Consider the following 19,044-nt stretch of genomic DNA (forward strand, 5'->3'; position numbering starts at 1 on the left):
AATGGCTATTCAAAGATGAGTTTTAAATCCATTGGGTGTATTTTGCCATTAGATCCCACATTTCTTCTCAATTTAACAGTAACTGAGATATATAGTTTAAAACCATCTAATTTCCACATCCCAAACAACTCTGATGCCCATCCTTGTGAGACTTATTCCATTCAATTATTAGGTATGTTCAGTTACATTTTCCCATTATTTTTTGCTCTATTGATGTCTGTTGAATGAATATTTATATCCCTCCAGGACTAAGGAAAAACAAGAAACCATAATTTTCACCCTTTTCCCTCCCCTCCACTCCCACCATTCACACATCCACATTGGTTTTCCTTCAGAATAAAAACTTGATCCGCACAGAAATACAAGTTTCCAGCCTCCCCACTTAGATTTTTGTTTGTTTTTACTCACCACTCTCACAGATTGGTAGTGGTGTTGGCCCCCAGGTTTTATTTGCTTGGCACCAAACAGATTTGTTTCCTTTCATGGTAAAGTTGGTATCACAGGTAAATGTCACAGAATCACCGTGTCTGTATGGTGGTCTAGATCTTTTATCTCTGTATCCTCCTGCTACTATGGGCTCAGGGCAAAGAGAATTTCTATTATAATATTCACATACAGGAGCAGCTTTATCCCAGATTCCTTTCACTTGGTCTTTACTTATACAAAAAAGGATTCTTTCTCCAATGAGGCGGAAGGCACTAGAACAAGTGTACCTTACCACAGTGTTAAGAGGTATGGGACCAGAAGAATAACTATTCCAACCATTTTTGATAGGAGGAGGAGGGTCACAAGAAATCCCTGAAAAGTAAACAAGGAAATATGGGGTCATACTAATCCTCACAATGAAAAGATTTAAATTTAGATGAAAGGTCCAAAAATAGGTCATGTCACTTTTTCAGAAACAGACTTAGAAATGTGTATAATTTACTTCTTACTCATAGTCCGTGCTTATCTCCAACCTCCTAAGTTCTTACCTTTCTCTCAATCTGCAGCAAAAATATCAACTGGTCTATATACACCATCCTGACCAAACAGTAACAATGAAACAGAATTTATTGAAGAGTTTAGAGTCTCATCAATTTTCATAGTGAAACACAAGGCAAAGAGCACATAAGAAGAATCTTAATAATTCATTAATCACATGTGGAGAGGCACCACACACTAATGACATTTGGGCTCAATAGACTTGGTTTCAAATCCCCGCTGTCATTCAATAGCTGTGTGACTAGGCAAGTCTTACCCTCTCTAAGCCTCAATTTCTTTGTCTATAGTATAATTCAAGCTACTTCATAAGGTTACAAGAAGAATCCAGTGAGATAAAAGTACCTGAAAATGACAAGTAGGATACCTGGAACATACTAATTATCTGATGCCTGTTTCAAATATACAACTGGGGCTACAAGTGGTGAGAACACATTTTGTCTTACTACTGAAGATACTGCAGCCTCACTACAGATCCTTTGTTATCCTTTGATGCTGGACCTCTTTGAAAAAGCCCACAGGAAGTGATCAGAGGTTTCAAATAATGACCTCATAGTCTTTATTTACTTGGCCTAATACACATAAAGGATATTGTTATAGCTGTATTGATATATGCACATCTTTCCTGAATGAGTCTCAGAATAAAGGGAAAACTGCCAACATCCAGAACTTCCAGTTGATTTCCATTGAGCTCCAAGAGTTGCTCATCAGGAGAGAAACTTGTATAAGAAGACACAGCCAAACCATTTTAGCACATCAGTGCTACTCAGTTTCAGTAGGGAGAACATTGAGAGCATTTATTTTTATATATATATATAGAATACTTGATACAATATGTAGTCAATTCAATGAATTGAGTTTTGGTCTGCATCCTAGATCATACAGAAGACTGGCATACATATATTCAAAGCACACTTATGAATAAGATGTTATGCATGGGAATACACCAAATATTAGGGCAGAAGATCTATATTTGATTATTTTTGTTTTCTACTCACGTTCACAGACAGGAAACATATTATTCCAGAGTACTCTTATTCCTTCTGAGACACACTGACTAGAAGATTGGCCATTTAATCGGTACCTTAAATAATAAGGGGTTGCAAATCATCACCAGAACAAATCAATTTTCAGCTGCATGGAGTTAATCACTTCTCTCAAGTATGGTATTAACGGCCTGTATTGTTTTTTTTAAATCATTTCTGGCTTAAGGAAAACATCCAAGATTGTGAATCAGCTCAGCTATGTGATGACTTCAGACCAGGTGAAAAGACAGAGAAAAAAATTCCTAATGATCATATTCTCTTTTTTGAATTTGCCCTTTCCTCTTTGGCATCCAAATGTCAAAATTCTCTTGACCATTTAGAAAGAGAAAAACCCTAGTTCCTACTGAAGAAAACATCAAAGACCTTGTTACCTAAGATCACCCCCAAAGAACCCCTCTTACTGAAACCCCATTGTTCTTCATAATAGGAGCCTTAACTTCTGATCCTAAATTTTGCTTTTTCACATGATGAAAAGACAATTCCTAGCTCTCTCTGGCCATGCACAATACATAGAGTTGGAGAAAAATCATAGGGTTTGCTTAGTATTAGAATTATTAGTCATATAAGGCAAAGAAAATAAGAAAAAAATCATAAAGAAAAAAAATTATATCTATATTTAGAAATCATTTTTTGCACTGCTTAGCTATGGGTCATAGGTCTCAATTCAGGCCCTCTACCCTCACACTCACCCCTTATCACAAACAAATGAAACCACTGCCCCAAGCTGGAGATTAGGAGGAGCCACCACACGGCCATTGAGAAGTTGGTTTGGAATGGCATCGCATGATTTTGCTAGGAAAAAAGAGACAAAGCTGGCACATGAAGAGTCAGGAAACAGTTGAGTTTCCTTAAGATGGAATAAAGTTTTAGGCACCTTCACATTCAGGGGCTGCATGACTCCAGGTTCCCAAGGATGTACACTGTATAGGGTTAGTTCCAATGAGGGTGTAGCCAGGGTCACAGCTGTAGGACACTTCCTGTCCAATTGGAAAGAATTGCTTATCCAAGATGTTATAACTACTGTGGTTGATATGTGGAGGTGGTAGACACCCTGAGAAAAGAACAGGACCAAAGGCCTTTTATTTCCGAAATAAGAACTTTCTCTTCTGCAACTTAAGCCAACTTGGGGTTGGAGGGGTGGGATGAAGGTGGTTATGTCAACACTCCTAAGTGTAAGGCAGAGACTCCTTTGGCTGGGGTGGAGGTGGAGTGGGACTAACACGCATTACTTTTTAGATATGATGAACCATGAAACTATCTGCTTTCTCTATCTTGATCTATGCTGTGAAACGTTACACCCACTCATCATTTTCCATTTCATTTAACTAAAAAGTCTTGGATATTCTCTAATTTTGGATATTCTCTAATATTGTAGCCAAGGGAACCTATCTATTGTAATACATTTTTACCACCAAAATGTACCTCTTTCTTCCTGCTATCCCCAAACCAGGTTGATAACATTCCTGAGCCTGTGGGCCTCCCAATGTTGCCAGGTTTTTAGTAAGTCAGACATTTCTTAGTAAGAGTAGGGGAGAAAGGGAGAATGGGGAAGTGACCCAGTCTTAATTCTAGCCTTATTCCATAAAGGCCACATTTTTCAATAAGAGAATGTATAATGTCTACAGTATTTTTAATCAAATTCTGACATCAGCCAATTTCCTCCATTGGCATGGCCAATAGGATTGGGCATTTATTTTATCCTCGTTTAAATAAAATTGAATCATATATATGTTTTGGAAAAAAAATCTCTCATCGTTGGCTCTTTCTTTCTTTCCTTCCTTTATTTCTTTCTTCTTTTTTTGAAGTGTCTTCTAATTTGCCCTACATTAATGCAGATCTTGTACTGACGCAGAATATAGTAAATTTCCTACTTCTTAAAAATTTAGATATTACTTTCAAAGTTTACTTTAAAATTCTTTAACCAGCATGCCCAACTACCTATACTTTCTTTCCCTTCCTCTTCTCATAAGTACCATATATCTATTTCTCTAAAAGTTTCATTTTGTTTCTAGATCCCCAAAGTTTCAACACAACTCACCCTTAAAGCACTTTGGCAGTGGAGGATTCCATCTGCTGTTTAGTTGGCACCATACTACATTGCTGCCTTTCATGGTAAAGCCAGGTTTACACCTAAACATCACAGTATCATTTAAAGAAAATGAACGTCCAAATCCAGATTCCATAATTCCATTTTCAACTTCTGGAATTGGGCATTTGACTGGAGGAATACACTGAGGGGGAGGGCCACTCCAGATGCCAACTCGATTGTCTTTGCTGGTGCAATATATGGACTTCTCACCCAGGAGGTCAAACAGCTTTTTTCCATTTGGTCCAATGTGGCACTTATAAGTTACCACCATTCCATAGAAAAAGTCCTCTCTACTGCTGCTGTAAAAGTCCCCATTGGAAATGGCTGGGGGTGGCTCACAAGGAATAGCTTTTGAGAGGTAGGTGGAAAAAAAGAGAAGGCATTTAAAGGTTATACCTTCTGGGAATTTTGTCTTCACTCTTACAAACCAAACTTCAACTCAGCCAATAATTAATCCAGGTTGTTGAAATTCTGTATCCTCATCTCAAAAATGATTCTAAATAGGAAGTATCAAGGTAGAACAATTCATGGAACTGGCCTGAGGAAAGGTCAAGAAACTTTGATCTGGTCAACATTCCTCCCACCCTCCACACCAAAGTATAGATAAACTGTTATGGGAAATACCTAGGATGGCCAATATTTTGCATAGAATAAAGATGGCAGTGTGTAATCTCATAGCATATTTTAGATTTAAGCACTTATTCACGATGAAATAACTTATCATCAAAGAACAGTAAATCAAAGGAAAGTGTGGTGGGATTGGGAGATACAGTAGAAGAGAAACTACAGCTCTGTACCCAGAACTACCCAAACCAAGTGTAATGCTCCTAGGTGTTCATTTTGATGTGTAAATGCCCAGTTTCCCTCTAGAAGAGGACAAGAGGAATTACATAAGGTGCAATGAAGGAATCCTTTTACTCACATTCACAAAGAGGCATGTCCTTATCCCAGGTTACAATATTGTCTGAGATAATACATGTAGCAGATGAATCACCAATAAGTCGATATCTAAAGACAAAGAGATGAGTGATCATCCCCACCTAGATGGACATTTTAGAAAAGCTTAGTTTTTTTTTATACTGAAAGAATGGCAAAGGATAGAAAATCATGTATGACAAGTAATGGTGATCAACTAAGGACTCATACAAAAAATTCAACAATCTGAAACCAAATTTCTGGTCAGGAATGTTGGCGATTTAAAATCAGAAGAAGAATAGCTCAAATTTCTTTCTCTTCTAGTGGATAATCTTGAAGAGTTTTCTCTGGATCAAATCAGGGTGGTAATTCTCTTTTTGCTTATCTATTTTTAAGGGTAGGTGGCAATTACTTGGATTTCTTTTGAAGAACTTACGGTTTCTGGTTGAAACCACTGTTCTAATACCCATGTATTCTGGAGATGTCTCCTGCCAACTCACCCTTGATCACAAGAATATGTAATTGTTGACCCAATCACGACACTCATGGGTATGAGGACAGAACCATGGAGGAGTTCTCCAGGACTCATACATGATTTACCTATAATGGAGAACAAAACAAAATAGAATTTGGGACTGGGATTTGGGGTATGTTCTGTATTTTATATTAAATACCAACCTGACTGGACTTGCCAACTAGCCTACTTACACTTACTCAAAGACATTTTTGACATTTACAAAACTTCTATCTTCTAAAGGATCAGTTAACTTCAGAACACTATTTGTTTAAAGCATACACTCTATATTTCTGAGCATGGATGCAAATGTTATCAGTGGTCCATCATAATTTATAATCTCTATTTCCCCTTTTTATATTCTGTCAGTTGATGGCATCATTTACCAAGTCTGTGGCTTAAAAACACCTCATAGTCATCACTTCCTTTCTGTAACTCATCTTCTACCCACTGCTCTTCATTCAACTGGTAACCAAATTTTAGTGACTAGATTCCAGAAATCTCTCTCCAAACCAAGTATTTAGTCACTGCTGTAATCTCTGATTGGATCATTGAATAACAAAATTTACCTTTCTAACTTTGGTCTCAATTGGTCTAGTACATCTTCTATACCACCGCACACATTATCTTTCGGAAGCACAAATGTGGCCATGCCCTGTCCTGAATTTAAAAACTTACAGTGACCTACCATTGTTTATTGGGAAAAAAATGCCTGGTCCATAACAATTAAGCTTCAGGCCATTTAATTAACTGCTATTCCCCACCATGTACCTTATACTCCAGCCACATTGAATTATTATTTTTTAATAATTATTTAAGACTTCTTGTTCTTTTGTACCTCTATGCTTTTGAATATGCTCTCTCCTCTGCCCATAATGCTCAGATTTCCCTAATTCTCCAAGACAGCATTTGTTACTTACTTCCCTATGGTCTCATAGAACTTTATCTCTATAAATAAAAGAAATTACATCACAGTACAGCATTTATTTAAAATCCAGTCTTCACAGCTAGTATAGGAGCTCCTTAAATGCAGAGACTAGCTAATTTTTATGTGAATCCCCATCCCTATCATCTAGCCTAATGTTTCACACCTAGTGGTTACTGAAAAATATTTCTTGAATTGAATGGGATAAGAATGAAGTGACACCAGTGTTCTTTGTATACTAACTTTTAATCTCACTCTAACACAGTGTAGAGACCATAGAACAAAGTTAGGAGCTTACAGGATAAACAGGGCTGGCCAGCTGTGATGACTTAACCCCAATACCCAATGTTCTTAGGAATAAAAGAAACATGGAGAACCCAGGAGCCCCCTTAATTTAAGATGATTTACTAATTTGCTGGTCTTTTATCTTAAAAATAATAGATGAGCTCATAGAGATACCCTGATAGACCCAAAGATGCCTCTTTTACAGGTTACTCACGTGTACACAATTGCTGAGCATCTGACCACTTGGAGGTCTTTAGGCAGGTGATAAAGAATGACCTCTTGATGTACCCAGGAAGGCATTCATATTCCCAAGATGTTCCAACAGCAAACTCAGACTGATCACTCTTAATTTTAGGCTTAGCAAAAGGATACCTTGGCAGGGACTTACACTGACCTAGAGATAAAGACCACAGGAATATCAAAACTAGGAGAGGCTAAAACTTCTACTCTGCTTCTGTTTTGTCACCAATTACCCTGACAACTTTGATCTTTAGAAAGTAAACCTAAAATGAGGCAATGTTTTCCGGGACAAAGAAGAGATCTTGCAGTATGGATGCATATACAGAGATATAAGTTCAGAAGTTCAAAGACTTTTCGGGATAGACTTAGAGGAAGAGCTGGAGAAAATAATTTTTTATAAAATTCCATAAAGACCCTGGAGTTGTTCCATCTTCTTACAGGCATATTACAAAAAACTAAAACCTTATAAATAAGAACCTTCCTGGGATAGCACAGGGAACTAAAGTACATTAAGACCCCTAAGCGCAGCACATGTATGATCCTCTAAAGTTATTTTAATGAATTCACATTACTCTGTTAATCATTAAACCTTCTGGTCCTAGCAAGATGAAAATATGTTCACTATTCTTCATTATTTTATTCCATTAATCTAGTAGAATCATATGCCCCCTAAGAGAGCATAGTAAATACTTCTGATGGGTACTAGATAAAAGGAACTAGTCATTTTGAGACAGTTCCTTGTGATTAATAATATTATTATCACTATTAATGAAACAAATATTATCCTTGGAGAGGAGTAAAAAACTGTAACACCCATATACTTGAGGATGTACCTGGAAAAGCCATTTTTTTCTGGGGAAAGGGAGCTTTGAATATCAAATTTATAAATCTCTCTCTTTTTCAAACAAGTTTGAGACAGGTACAGGTGAAAGTCAAAGAATAAACATGAACTAAATGAACAACTGCAACACAGAGCTCCCAAGGTTGCGGCCAGACTCAGCCTTCCTGTAGCCTGACACGTCTGTTGGAGAAGTCATAGACAGGACCTAAGAATAGCCATCACTGTTAGGACACAGATGTTACTGAAGGTGTTCTTCTATTTCTCTCCTCAGCTCCTTTGGTTTTCTTCATTAACGCCGCAAATGTCTCCAAGTGCATACCTATACAAAACAGCAAGACTATAGGGAAAGTAAAGGTTTGACCTCAAAGACGACCAACTTCACGATCCTGGCATTACTTGTGCCAGTTCAGCCTAGTCAAGTGATTTAATCTATAATTGCATAATGTGAATGAGGACAATACCAAATAATTCTCCACAAGCAGGAAGACCAAGTTAAATTTGTAATGGTGAAGTAGCAATGACATGGACTAAGATGGAACCGAGATCTAAAAGCAGCCAGAGTAGAAGGGTACTTTATAATGTTATCCTCTGAGGTGAAAGGAGATAAGAATCATAGTTTCTGGATGAGAAATAATGGGAAAATCTGATCCCCAATAAGACTTGAGACTCTCTCTTTTGGGGGACAACAGTTTCTATTTGTAATGAGTTGCCAAAAATCCAGGTCACAAGAAGAATTTCCATCAGTCGTGTTCTCTTCCATATTAGAGAAAAGTAGGTTAGTCCATGAGCCATTAAGAAATAAAACTTTTCTTAAGGGTCACTGTACCCTCTTCACATCATTCTACAATCAAAAGGAAAAATCAGAGTACATTATGACTGGGTCTAAAATAGAAGACAGTGGTAAGACACTAACATATGCATTCTTCAAACCATGTTAAAAACTGATGAGGCAAAGCAGTTTCTGGAAAACTGGGATACATTTAACTCTATTTGGGGTCCAAGAGGCTTTACCTGGAATGGCTTAGAAATCCATTTGAAATGAATGAAGAATATATAAGATAATAAAAATAAAACTGAAAGGTCAGAAAGCAGATAGGAGGAAAAATTATTATTGAGAATGAGAATTATTATAATCAAATGCCTTAACACTGGGTTTCCTGGCTATTTGATAATTTTTGAATGACAGTTATGCATATTAACCAAGGTACTGTCCCAAACAGGGGAGATATACTGTGAACATTAAAAACAAGGTTCCCACCCTCACTGAATTTATATTCCTATAGAGGGAGACAGACAGAGAGACAAATACCAATAAATAAATGGTAGGTAAAGGAAATAAACAGAATGATGTGTGAAAATGTAATGCACCAGGAGGAGGAAGGGACAGAGAGGCATACGACTTCAGCTATGATGGTTGAGGAGGGCCTATAAAGAGGAGACATTTGAGTTGTGACTGGAGAATAGCCAGTCAGGTGAAACACTGAGTAAAAGCATTTTAGGCAGAAGCCTAACAGCAGGGATGGGTTTGCTGTGCTTTAGGGATAGACAGAAGGCAAGTGTGGCTGGAATGTAGTGATCATACAAATCTAGTGGTAGGAGATCAAGTTAGAAAGCTACAAGGAGGGATCATATTAGACTTCTTAGGCCACAGTAAGAAGCCTAAGTGGAAGTCACCAGAGTGTTAAAGTGGGAGACTCACATGGCTTGATTTACCTTTTAAAGGGAATAGTCTGGCAAGTGAGTGAAGAATGGGCTGGATTTTGTTTTTAGAAGCAGGAAGTACAAATCTGGAGACTATTATAGTAGTTCAGACAAAAAAAATGAGACTTGGACCAAAGGAAGACAGTGAGAAGTGGATGAGTTTGGAATATATTTTAAAAGTAGAATTTAAAACAAAAACTTTTTGTTGTATTGGATGTGGGGGTAAGGAAAAGGCAGGATTTAGTAACATCTTCTAGGCTACTTATAGTGACTTGAGCTACTTGATTGATGGTAATTACCATGTCTTAAAGATGGGAAAGCACCAGTGTGTGTGTGTGTGTGTGTGTGTGTGTGTGTGTTGGGGCATATGCAGAATTGGTTCCATGTTAGAGTTGGTATATTTAATACACTTATTGGGCCCCCACATGGAGATGCAGGAGGGTGGTGGGATATACAAACTTTCCACTCAGGAGGGAGTTCAAGACTACAGATAATAAATGAATCATCAACATATAAACAGTATTTAAAACCATGAGATTGGATGAGATCTCTTAGGAAGAAGGTATAGAGAAAACCAGAGGAGGGCCAGGGCTGAGCCCCAAGACCTAATAATATTTAGAGATAGGGCAAAAGAGACCAAGAGTAATTAGAGAATTACAGAAAACAAAACAGATAAGTGTGGAAGTCAGGAAACAGGAAACCCTGTTTTGGAAGAAGAGAATGAAAATGGTTTCAAGAGAAAAGTACTAGTCAACTTTTGCTGAAAGACTGAGAAGATAAGGAGAGAAAAATGACCATTGGATTTGCCAGCATGAAAGTCAGTAGTAACCTTGCTGAGAGTAGCTTTAGGAGAATGTGGGGGAGAGAAGCCCGTCTGGGGTGGGTTAAGGACATAAAGAAATGTGAGCAAGTAGTGAGTGAGAAGTTTGAGAAGAGGGATGAGAAGGAAGAGAAGAGGGTCATGAGAAATCCCTTGACCACCCCCAATAAATGATGCTCTGGAGCATATTTAACTGCTGGTAGGGATGACTCAACAGAGAGATACAAATGGGTGATTGAAGATGGGATATCTGCAGAAGTAGTCTTTGCCCAGGCAAGACAGGATGGAATGAGACCATAATTCAGAAGGAGGAGTTGACTTTTGTTGGGAGAAAGGATATTTTTCTCCCTGTTACAGGAGTTCTTACTGAACTCCTCACTATGTGCTAGTGTGAGGGATTCATCAGGCAATAAGACAGATAAAGACCTTGCTCTCATGAACTTGTATTCCAATGAGAGAACAAACAACAAAGTAAAACAATAAACAAGGAGATCTCATATGATGATCGGTGCTCTGTGGAAAATAGACCACGGTTGTGTGATGGAGTGTGACCAGGGTTCAGACTACTTCCAGTGAGTCAGAGAAGGGTGGCCAGAGGAGTGAGACCTGAATGTTGAGGAGACAGGCGAGAGATGATATGTAGGAAGGGCACTTCAACAGATGGAACCCCAAGTCTAAACAAATGTGACTGTGTTCAAGGAACAAAAAGAAGGCCAGTGTGGCTGGAGCAGAGGGAGTGAGGGAGGAGAACAAAGAATTTCAGAGAGAGACAGAGACCTATAGTCAAGGTTAAAGAGCATGGATTTTGTTCCAATGTGATGGGAAGCCGTTGACAGGTTTTAAGCAGGGGAGAGAAAGGATCTGATCTCAGATGAAGGTAGATGACTGGTAAATAAGGGAATTCCTATTTAATGATTTTGTTTTCTTAGTGTAGGATGAAGTGATGCTATCAGTCTAGGCAAGAGTGAAATGTAAGAGTGCAGGAAATTAGAATCAGTTTATGCAAATAAACAAAAGGAGGAAAGTGGGAAAGCATTCTGAGAATTTGCTTTCCATATGACTTTGCTCATAGCAGTGTACCCTATAGACACTTGCTTCAGAATCTTCCAGAGTACTTGTTAAACTCAGCTTCCTGGGCCACACCCTAAAGCAGTGAATCTCTGAAGAATGAGATGGAACCCAGGAACCTGCATTTTAAAAGGCACCTCAATTCCTCAAAAAGTTAAAAATAGAACCACCATATAATCCAGCAATTCCACCTCTGGGAATATATTGAAAGGAAATGAAAGCACTAACTCAAAAAGAGATTTGTATCCCCATGTTCACTGCAGCATTATTCACAAGACATGGAAACCACCTAAATGTCCATCGATGGATGAATGGATGGAGAAGTGGTGGTATGTACACGTACAATAGAATATTATTCAGCCATTAAAAATGACAAAGTCCCACCATTTGTGACAACATGTATGGAACTTGAAGGCACTATGATAGATGAAATAAGTTACACAGAGAATGACAAATACTGTACAATCTCACTTATATGTGGGATCTAAAAACAAATAACAAACAAACAAACCAAACCCAGAAAACCACACCAAATTCATAAAGAAAGAGATCAGTTTGTGACTACCAGAGGTGCGATGGTGGGAGGCGAATTGTAGGAAGGTGATCAAAAGGTACAAAGTTCTAGTTATAAGATAAATAAGTACTAGGATAGATGTTCACCATGGTGACAATAGCAAATACTCCTGTATGATATGCAGGAAAGTTAAGAGAATAGATCCAAAGTATTCTTATCACAAGGAGAATTTTTTCTTTTCTTTTTATTGCATCTAAATGAGATGAGGCATGTTAACTAAACCTATTGTGGAAATCATTTCACATTATATGTAAATGAAACCATCATGGTGTACACCTTAAACTTATACAGCAATATATGTCAATTGTTTCTCAATAAAACTGGAAAAATAAATACATTTTGTAAAAGGTATTTCAAGAGTTTGTTAAGCAGCCTCCAAGTCAGGAACTAGCCAAGAGTCAAGGGATGGTCTAGAAAGGGTATATAGTAGAAGCAAAAGTCAGGAGGAGTGTGGGGGCAAAGCATGAGCAAAGGACTATGGGGGATAGTCAGGCAAGAAGATGAACAGTGCATTCATGATTGGAAATAGTGGGGAATCGGAGAGGGTGCATGTTTAGATGGGATCCAACTACAAAAACTTGAAAGGCCAAAGACATTAGATTTTTTTTTTTTTAATCCCACAGGCAGTAGGAAGCAAAGGAGTGGAGAAATGAAAAAGTGTATTTTAAAATTTTGGTTTTCACCATTGGCAAGTTAAAGGCTAGTATCAAGAGTGATCTTTAAGAGAGGAGGTTGTGACACAGGTAATCATAATGCTTACAATTAGAATATTGGTGTAAGAATGCTAAGACAAACGACAGAAGCATATTAGCCAGAACAATTGGAAGGCAGCTATGCTCACCACTATACCACCAACGCTAGCCAGAACAATTGACAGGTAGACCTTATGGTTCATGTGTCGGCAGTGAAGTGACCAGAGGGTGGCTGCACGCTGGTACTGAGAGGGGATGAAGAATTGGCAGGGCTGATAAACTTGGTTTTCAATTGATAATATCAGCTCTAAAACTTAGAAATAGGAATGGAATGCTGATGAGAAGTCAGGTCTCCAACTGTGCCATGCCAACGGGAAAGTTGTGTACAAGCACTTTTCCAACGGAAGTTAATACGTAGGAGAGAGAGATAAAGATACGAGTCTGGGGAAATGTTCAACTAAGAGTCAGGAGAAATTGGGATGCCAGGAAGCAAAGTAAGCTGGAATAGAACCAATGTATCTCTAAAATTAACAAGCTGGGGGTTGCCTGGGTGGCTCAGTCATTTAAGCGTCTGCCTTTGGCTCAGGTCATGATCTCAGGGTCCTGGGATCGAGCCCCGCATAGGGCTCTCTGCTCCATGGGAAGCCTGCTTCTCCCTCTCCTACTCCCCCTGCTTGTGTTCCCTCTCTCGTTGTGACTCTCTCTGTCAAATAAATAAATAAAATCTTTAAAAAAATATGAAATAAATAAAATTAACAAGCTGGGATCATTATACTTAAATGCTGGCTCCACAAAAATGGGTCTATATAGTAGTCTTATGACTGATATTTAGTAATCACAAGGAACACCCCAACTTTCATTTGCCTAATTTCATCTCATATTCAAGGCAGCTCAGAAAGGTGGTAGTGCAGCTTACCACTAGCTTCATTTTACAGACGAAGAAACCAAGGGTCAGGGAGCTACAAGACTTGCCAAGTCACCCAGTTATTGAGATCTGCAGATAGTAAACTTCTTAACTAGGAATTCACTGTATCCTGGAGATAATTAGAAAGTTAGATCCATGTTGTGGCCAAGAGACTCTAGTCTTAACAAACTGCTATACTTCTCTAAAATTAAGCCAATGGGCGGGGGCGCGGGGGGCGGTGTTAATAAACGTTGAATGAGACCTTCTGGAGCCTCTACCATTAAAGGAGGTAAGTAACACGAAGATGACTGTAGTTTTAATTCACATACCAACTTTTTTCTCAATGGCTCCAGGTGTTTCTCATTTAGAATCTCTTTCCCCGCATCACATCAAAGTTCAAAAACCATGAGAACCACGCCTCGGACCAGATATTATTCTTATTCGGGGAAGGCAAGGGGAGGTCTTTGCACACATCACCGGTAGGTTTTGGTTACTTGGCTAGCGTTAGCGCTTGCAGACCTCCGGCAGAGAGCGATGAGCATCTGCTGAGTCCCGGGAGCCGAGAGCCCAGACAGCGCAGAGCGAGTGGTCCCAGCCCCAGGAGGAGCGAGTGAGCACATTCAGGACCAGGAGATCGTGGTGGTGGTGGTGGGGGGGGGGGTCTCCCAAAGCCAGCGGGAGTCTGTCAAGCGTCTGGCACTGACCCAACCTTCTCGCTTATTCTCTCTGCTTTGCATCGCCGCACAGAAGCCGTCACTGCCCCAGACGTGTCCCTACCTCGGTGCTCCCCCTCCCAGCTCACCGAGAACCCCTGGCGCGATGACAGCCAAGAAAACGCAGAGCAGGCCCGCAGCGCCCATGCCCCGGCGGCAGCCCCAGCGGCGGATGCGTTGCGAGACACTCGAGCCTCCTGCAGCTCCGGGACAGGAAGGGCTGAAGCAGGACGCAGCTGAAAGCCAGGGCACAGGGGGCCCTTAAATAGCGTCTGGCACCACGTGCTAGCTTTGCGCGCACACCTGCAGGCTGCCTGGGGCCGGACTCCAGCGCCTGTTAGGTCGGCCCAGGCTCTGAGGCGCCGGCCCGAAGGGGCAAGGGGGCCAGGGGCGGGGCGGAGCAACTGTGACCCGGTCTTTGGCTCTGGCTCTAGCCCTTAGCGCTGTGGCTTTCCAACTTTTTCTACCGCGCAACGTAGTGCATCCACTTTTGTCTCCCTGGAGAAATGAAACAAGTTTCACAAAATAGTACTCACCCTTGCTAATCTATAATGCCCTCTCCTTTCTATTCTATTCTATTCTATTCTATTCTATTCTATTCTATTCTATTCTATTCTATTCTATTCTATTCTATTCTATTCTATTCTATTACATCCTAAAATTCTGGTTTGGATCCAATAAATTCATTTCAAAAGCTATTAATGTTTCAAATCCTCAGTTTAAAGAAACAGTTTACTTAGAAAGGAAATTTATAAATAGCAGCCACCTCTCCTCTTATGCCCTTTTTATTTTGAAGCAATTTCTACAGAAAGTTTCGAGAATGGTGCAAAGAATTCCCATATATTCATCATCCAGATACCCAATGTTAACACTTCACTATATTTTCTTTATCATTCTTTCTCTCTTTACATAGACATAGATAGAGATAGATAGCTGTAGGTGTAATTACATATATATAGAGAGATCTAGATATATACACATATACATATATATGATTATATAATTATAATTATATAATTGTTACTTTGGAACTGAGATAAGATAAAGGCATGATACTCCTCTAAATACTTGGTATATTTCTTAAAAACAAGGACATTCTCTTGCATAACTACAGTACAGTGAACAAAAACAGGAAACAAACATTGAAATATTATCTAAGTGACGGGTTATACTCAAATTTCTCCAATCACCTCAATAATCTTTATTATTGCAATCTCTCTCTCACCCTTCCATTTTTCTGGTCCAGGATCGTTCAAGGATCACACATTACATTTGATTGTTATGTCTTCTTTCCTCATTTATCTGGAAAAGATCCTTGGTCCTTTTTATATCTTTCATGACCTTGACATTTTTCAAGAGTACATAGCAAGTATTTTTATAGAATGACTTTTAAATTAGTTATCTATTGCGTAGTAAGAAATTACCCTAAACTTATTGATTTAAAGCAAGAATAACTATTTATTATCTCACACAGTTTCTGTGTGTCAGGAATTCAAGAGCAGCTTAGCTAGGTGGTTCTGGCTTGGGCTCTCTTGAGGTTGAATTCCAAACATCAGCCAGAAGTGCAGTTATCTAAAGGCTAGACTGGCACTGGAGGATCCCCATCTAAGAGGGCTCACTCATGGCTGCTGACTGGAGGCCTCATAGCCCCAATACGTAGACCTCATCATAAGACTATTTGAGTCTTCTTGTGACATAGCAGCTGGCTTCTCCCAGAAAAAGAGAGAAAGGCAGAAACCACAATGTCTTTTATAATCTCTTCTCAGAAGTCACACGATGTCATTTCCACAATATCCTATTGGATACTGGTTAATTTTATGTGTCAACTTGACTGGGGTATAGGATGCTCAGATATATAGTCAACACTATTCTGAATCTTTCTGTAAGGGTGTTTTTGGATGAGATCAACATTTTTTAGAGTAGTAACCAATATATTTATTTTTATTCTTCCCATTTTGTTTTCCCCCCAGTTTTACTGAGACACAATTGACAGTTAAGGAATATAACATAACGATTTGCTAATGATTAGCATGGTTAACTATCATCCCCTGTATAGTTACAATTTTTTCTTATGATAAGAACTTCTACGATCTATTCTTTTAGCCACTTTTTAATACACAATACAGTATTGTTAACTATAGTCAGTATGCTGTGCATTAGATCCCCAGAATTTATCTTCTAACAGGAAATTTGTGCCTTTTGACCATCTTCACCTCTGGAAATCACTGGTCTGTTCTCTGTTTCTAAAGGTCAATTTTTTTAGATTTCACATATAAGTGAGATCAGACAGGATTTGTATTTCTCTGTATGACTTATTTCACTTAACATAATGCCCTCAAGGTCTATCTATGTTGTTATAAGTGGCAAGATTGTATTCTTTTTTTTATAGCTGAGTAATACAATATATATAATATATATTGGAATATTCCAATATATTGGAGTAATATTCATATATATATAGTGCCTGGGTGGCTCAGATGGTTAAGTGTCTGTCTTTGGCTCAGGTCATGATCCCAGGGTCCTAGGATCTAGCCCTGCACTGGGCGCCCTGCTCAGCAGGGAGTCTGCTTCTCCCTCTCCCTCTCCTTTTTTTTTTTTTTTAAGATTTTATTTATTTATTTGACACAGAGAGAGAGCACAAGCAGAGGGAGTGGCAGCCAGAGGGAGAGGGAGAAGCAGGCTCCCTGCAGAGCAGGGGAAGCCCAATGAGGGACTCCATCCCAGGACCCTGGGATCATGACCTGAGCCGAAGGCAGTCGCTTAAACAACTGAACCACCCAGGCGTCCTCTCCCTCTCCTTCTGCCTCTCCGCCTGCCCATTCATGCTCTCTCTCTCTCTAAATGAATGAATGAATAAATAAATAAAATCTTTATATATATATAAATATATATATATCACATTTTCTTTATCCATTCATCCATCATTTTGAGACAGTGATTTCTTTTCCTTCGGATATATACTCACAAGGAGAATTGCTGGATCATATGGTAGTTCTATTTGGAATTTTTTGAGGACCTACTGTACAGTTTTCCATACTTGCTGCAACAGTTCAGATTCCCACCAATAGTGCATGAGAGCTCCCTTTTCTCCACATCTTCACCGATACTTATCTCTTCTGTTTTTGATGATGGCATTCTAACAGGTGTGAGGTGATATCCATTATGGTTTTGATTTGTATTTGTTGATGTTGAGTATCTTCTCTTGTTTGCTGTGCAGAAGCTTTTTAATTTGATGTAGTCACACTTATTTATTTTGTTATGTTGCCTTTGCTTTGGGGGTCAAATTCAAAAAATCATTGCTCAGACCAGTGTCAGAGAGCTTATCTTATGTTCTCTTCTAGGAGTTTTCTGGTTTCAGGTCTTATGTTCAAGTCCTTAATCCATTTTGAGTTGATGATTGTGTATGGTGTAACATAGGAGTCCAGTTTCATTCTTTTGCATGTGGCTGTCTCTTTTATCAACACTATTTATTGAAGAAACTATGCTTTTTCAATTGTATATTCTTGGCTTCTTTGTAATAAATTAACCATATATTTGTAGGCATATTTCTTGGTGCTCTAAACTATTCCATTGATCTATATGCCTGGTTTTATGCAAATACCATACAGTTTTGATTTTTATAGCCTTGTAATATAGTTTGAGATCAGTATGATCTCAAGTACGATGCCTCCAGCTTTGTTCTTTTTTTTTCAAGATTGCTTTCATTATTCAGGGTCTTAGGGGTTCCATACAAATTTTAGGAATGTTTTCTCTGTTAATGTGAAAAATGTCATTAGAATTTCAATAGGGCTTGCATTGGAACCAAAGATCCCTTTAGCATGGATTGTATAATAATATTAATTCCTCCAACTCACAAGTATGGAATATCTTTTCATTTATTAGTGTCACCTTCGAATTCTTTCATCGATGTCTTATAGTCTTCAGTGTGGAGATCTTTCACTGCCTTGGGTAAATTTATTCCTAGGTATTTTATTCTTTTTGATGTGGTTATAAATGGGATTTTTTTCTTAATTTCTCTTTCTCATAGTTTGTCGTTAGTATATAGAAATGCAACAGGTTTTTGTATGTTGATTCTGTAACCTGCAACTTTACTGAATTCATTTAATTAGTTCAAACAATTTTTTATGGAGTCTTTAGGGTTTTCTATATATATCATGTCATCTGCAAATAGAGATAATTTTACTTCCTCCTTTCTGATTTGGATGACTTTTATCTGTTTTTCTTAACCAATTACTCTGGCTAGGCCTTTCAGTATCAACTTGAATAAAATGGCAGGAGTGGGCATTTTTGTTTTGTTTCTGATCTTAAAGGTAAAGTCTTCAGCTTTTCGCCACTGAGTATGACATTAGCTGTGGGCTTGTCATATATGGCCTTTGTTATGTTGAGGTGTATTTTCTCTATATCCAGTTTGCTGAGTTTTTATCATGAATTTGTCAAATGTTTGTGTCAAATGTTGGATTTTGTCAAATGTTTTTTCTGCATCTACTGGGATGATCATATGATTTTTATCCTTCATTTTGTTAATATGGTGTATTATATTGATTGATTTGTGGATGTTGAACCAATCCCTCTTAATCACGGTATATGATCCTTTTAATGTATTGTTGAATTCAATTTACCAATACTTTATTGAGGATTTTTGCATCTATGTTGGTGATGTTCTGTAATGTTCTCTTCTTGTAGTGTCTTTCTCTAGTTTTGGTATGAGGGTAATGTTGGCCTTGTAAAATGAGTTT

General features: G+C 38.5%; 1 protein-coding gene across 10 annotated transcripts in view; it reads right to left on the minus strand.

Moving 5' to 3' along the window:
* The window catches only part of CR2 (complement C3d receptor 2), a 112,955-nt gene extending 98,333 nt beyond the window's left edge, over window positions 1–14,622 (minus strand). The window contains exons 1-9 of one of the 10 annotated variants that reach the window (XM_025855178.2): window positions 14,398–14,618; window positions 6,970–7,149; window positions 5,532–5,631; window positions 5,039–5,124; window positions 4,066–4,464; window positions 2,902–3,078; window positions 2,717–2,819; window positions 1,980–2,065; window positions 409–798 (exon numbers count right to left, since the gene is read on the minus strand). In XM_025855178.2, the coding sequence (XP_025710963.1) occupies window positions 409–798; window positions 1,980–2,065; window positions 2,717–2,819; window positions 2,902–3,078; window positions 4,066–4,464; window positions 5,039–5,124; window positions 5,532–5,631; window positions 6,970–7,149; window positions 14,398–14,455 (1,579 nt within the window). In that variant the 5' untranslated portion in view covers window positions 14,456–14,618. The other 9 variants (XM_025855179.2, XM_073884446.1, XM_073884448.1 and 6 more) reach the window with 9 other exon arrangements.
* Between the last annotated feature and the right edge of the window lie 4,422 nt (window positions 14,623–19,044).

This window comes from Callorhinus ursinus, unplaced genomic scaffold (genome assembly GCF_003265705.2).
Source record: "Callorhinus ursinus isolate GAN/ISIS: 27379988/994484 unplaced genomic scaffold, GSC_fseal_2.0 scaffold57, whole genome shotgun sequence".
NCBI classification, from domain to species: Eukaryota; Metazoa; Chordata; class Mammalia; order Carnivora; family Otariidae; genus Callorhinus; species Callorhinus ursinus.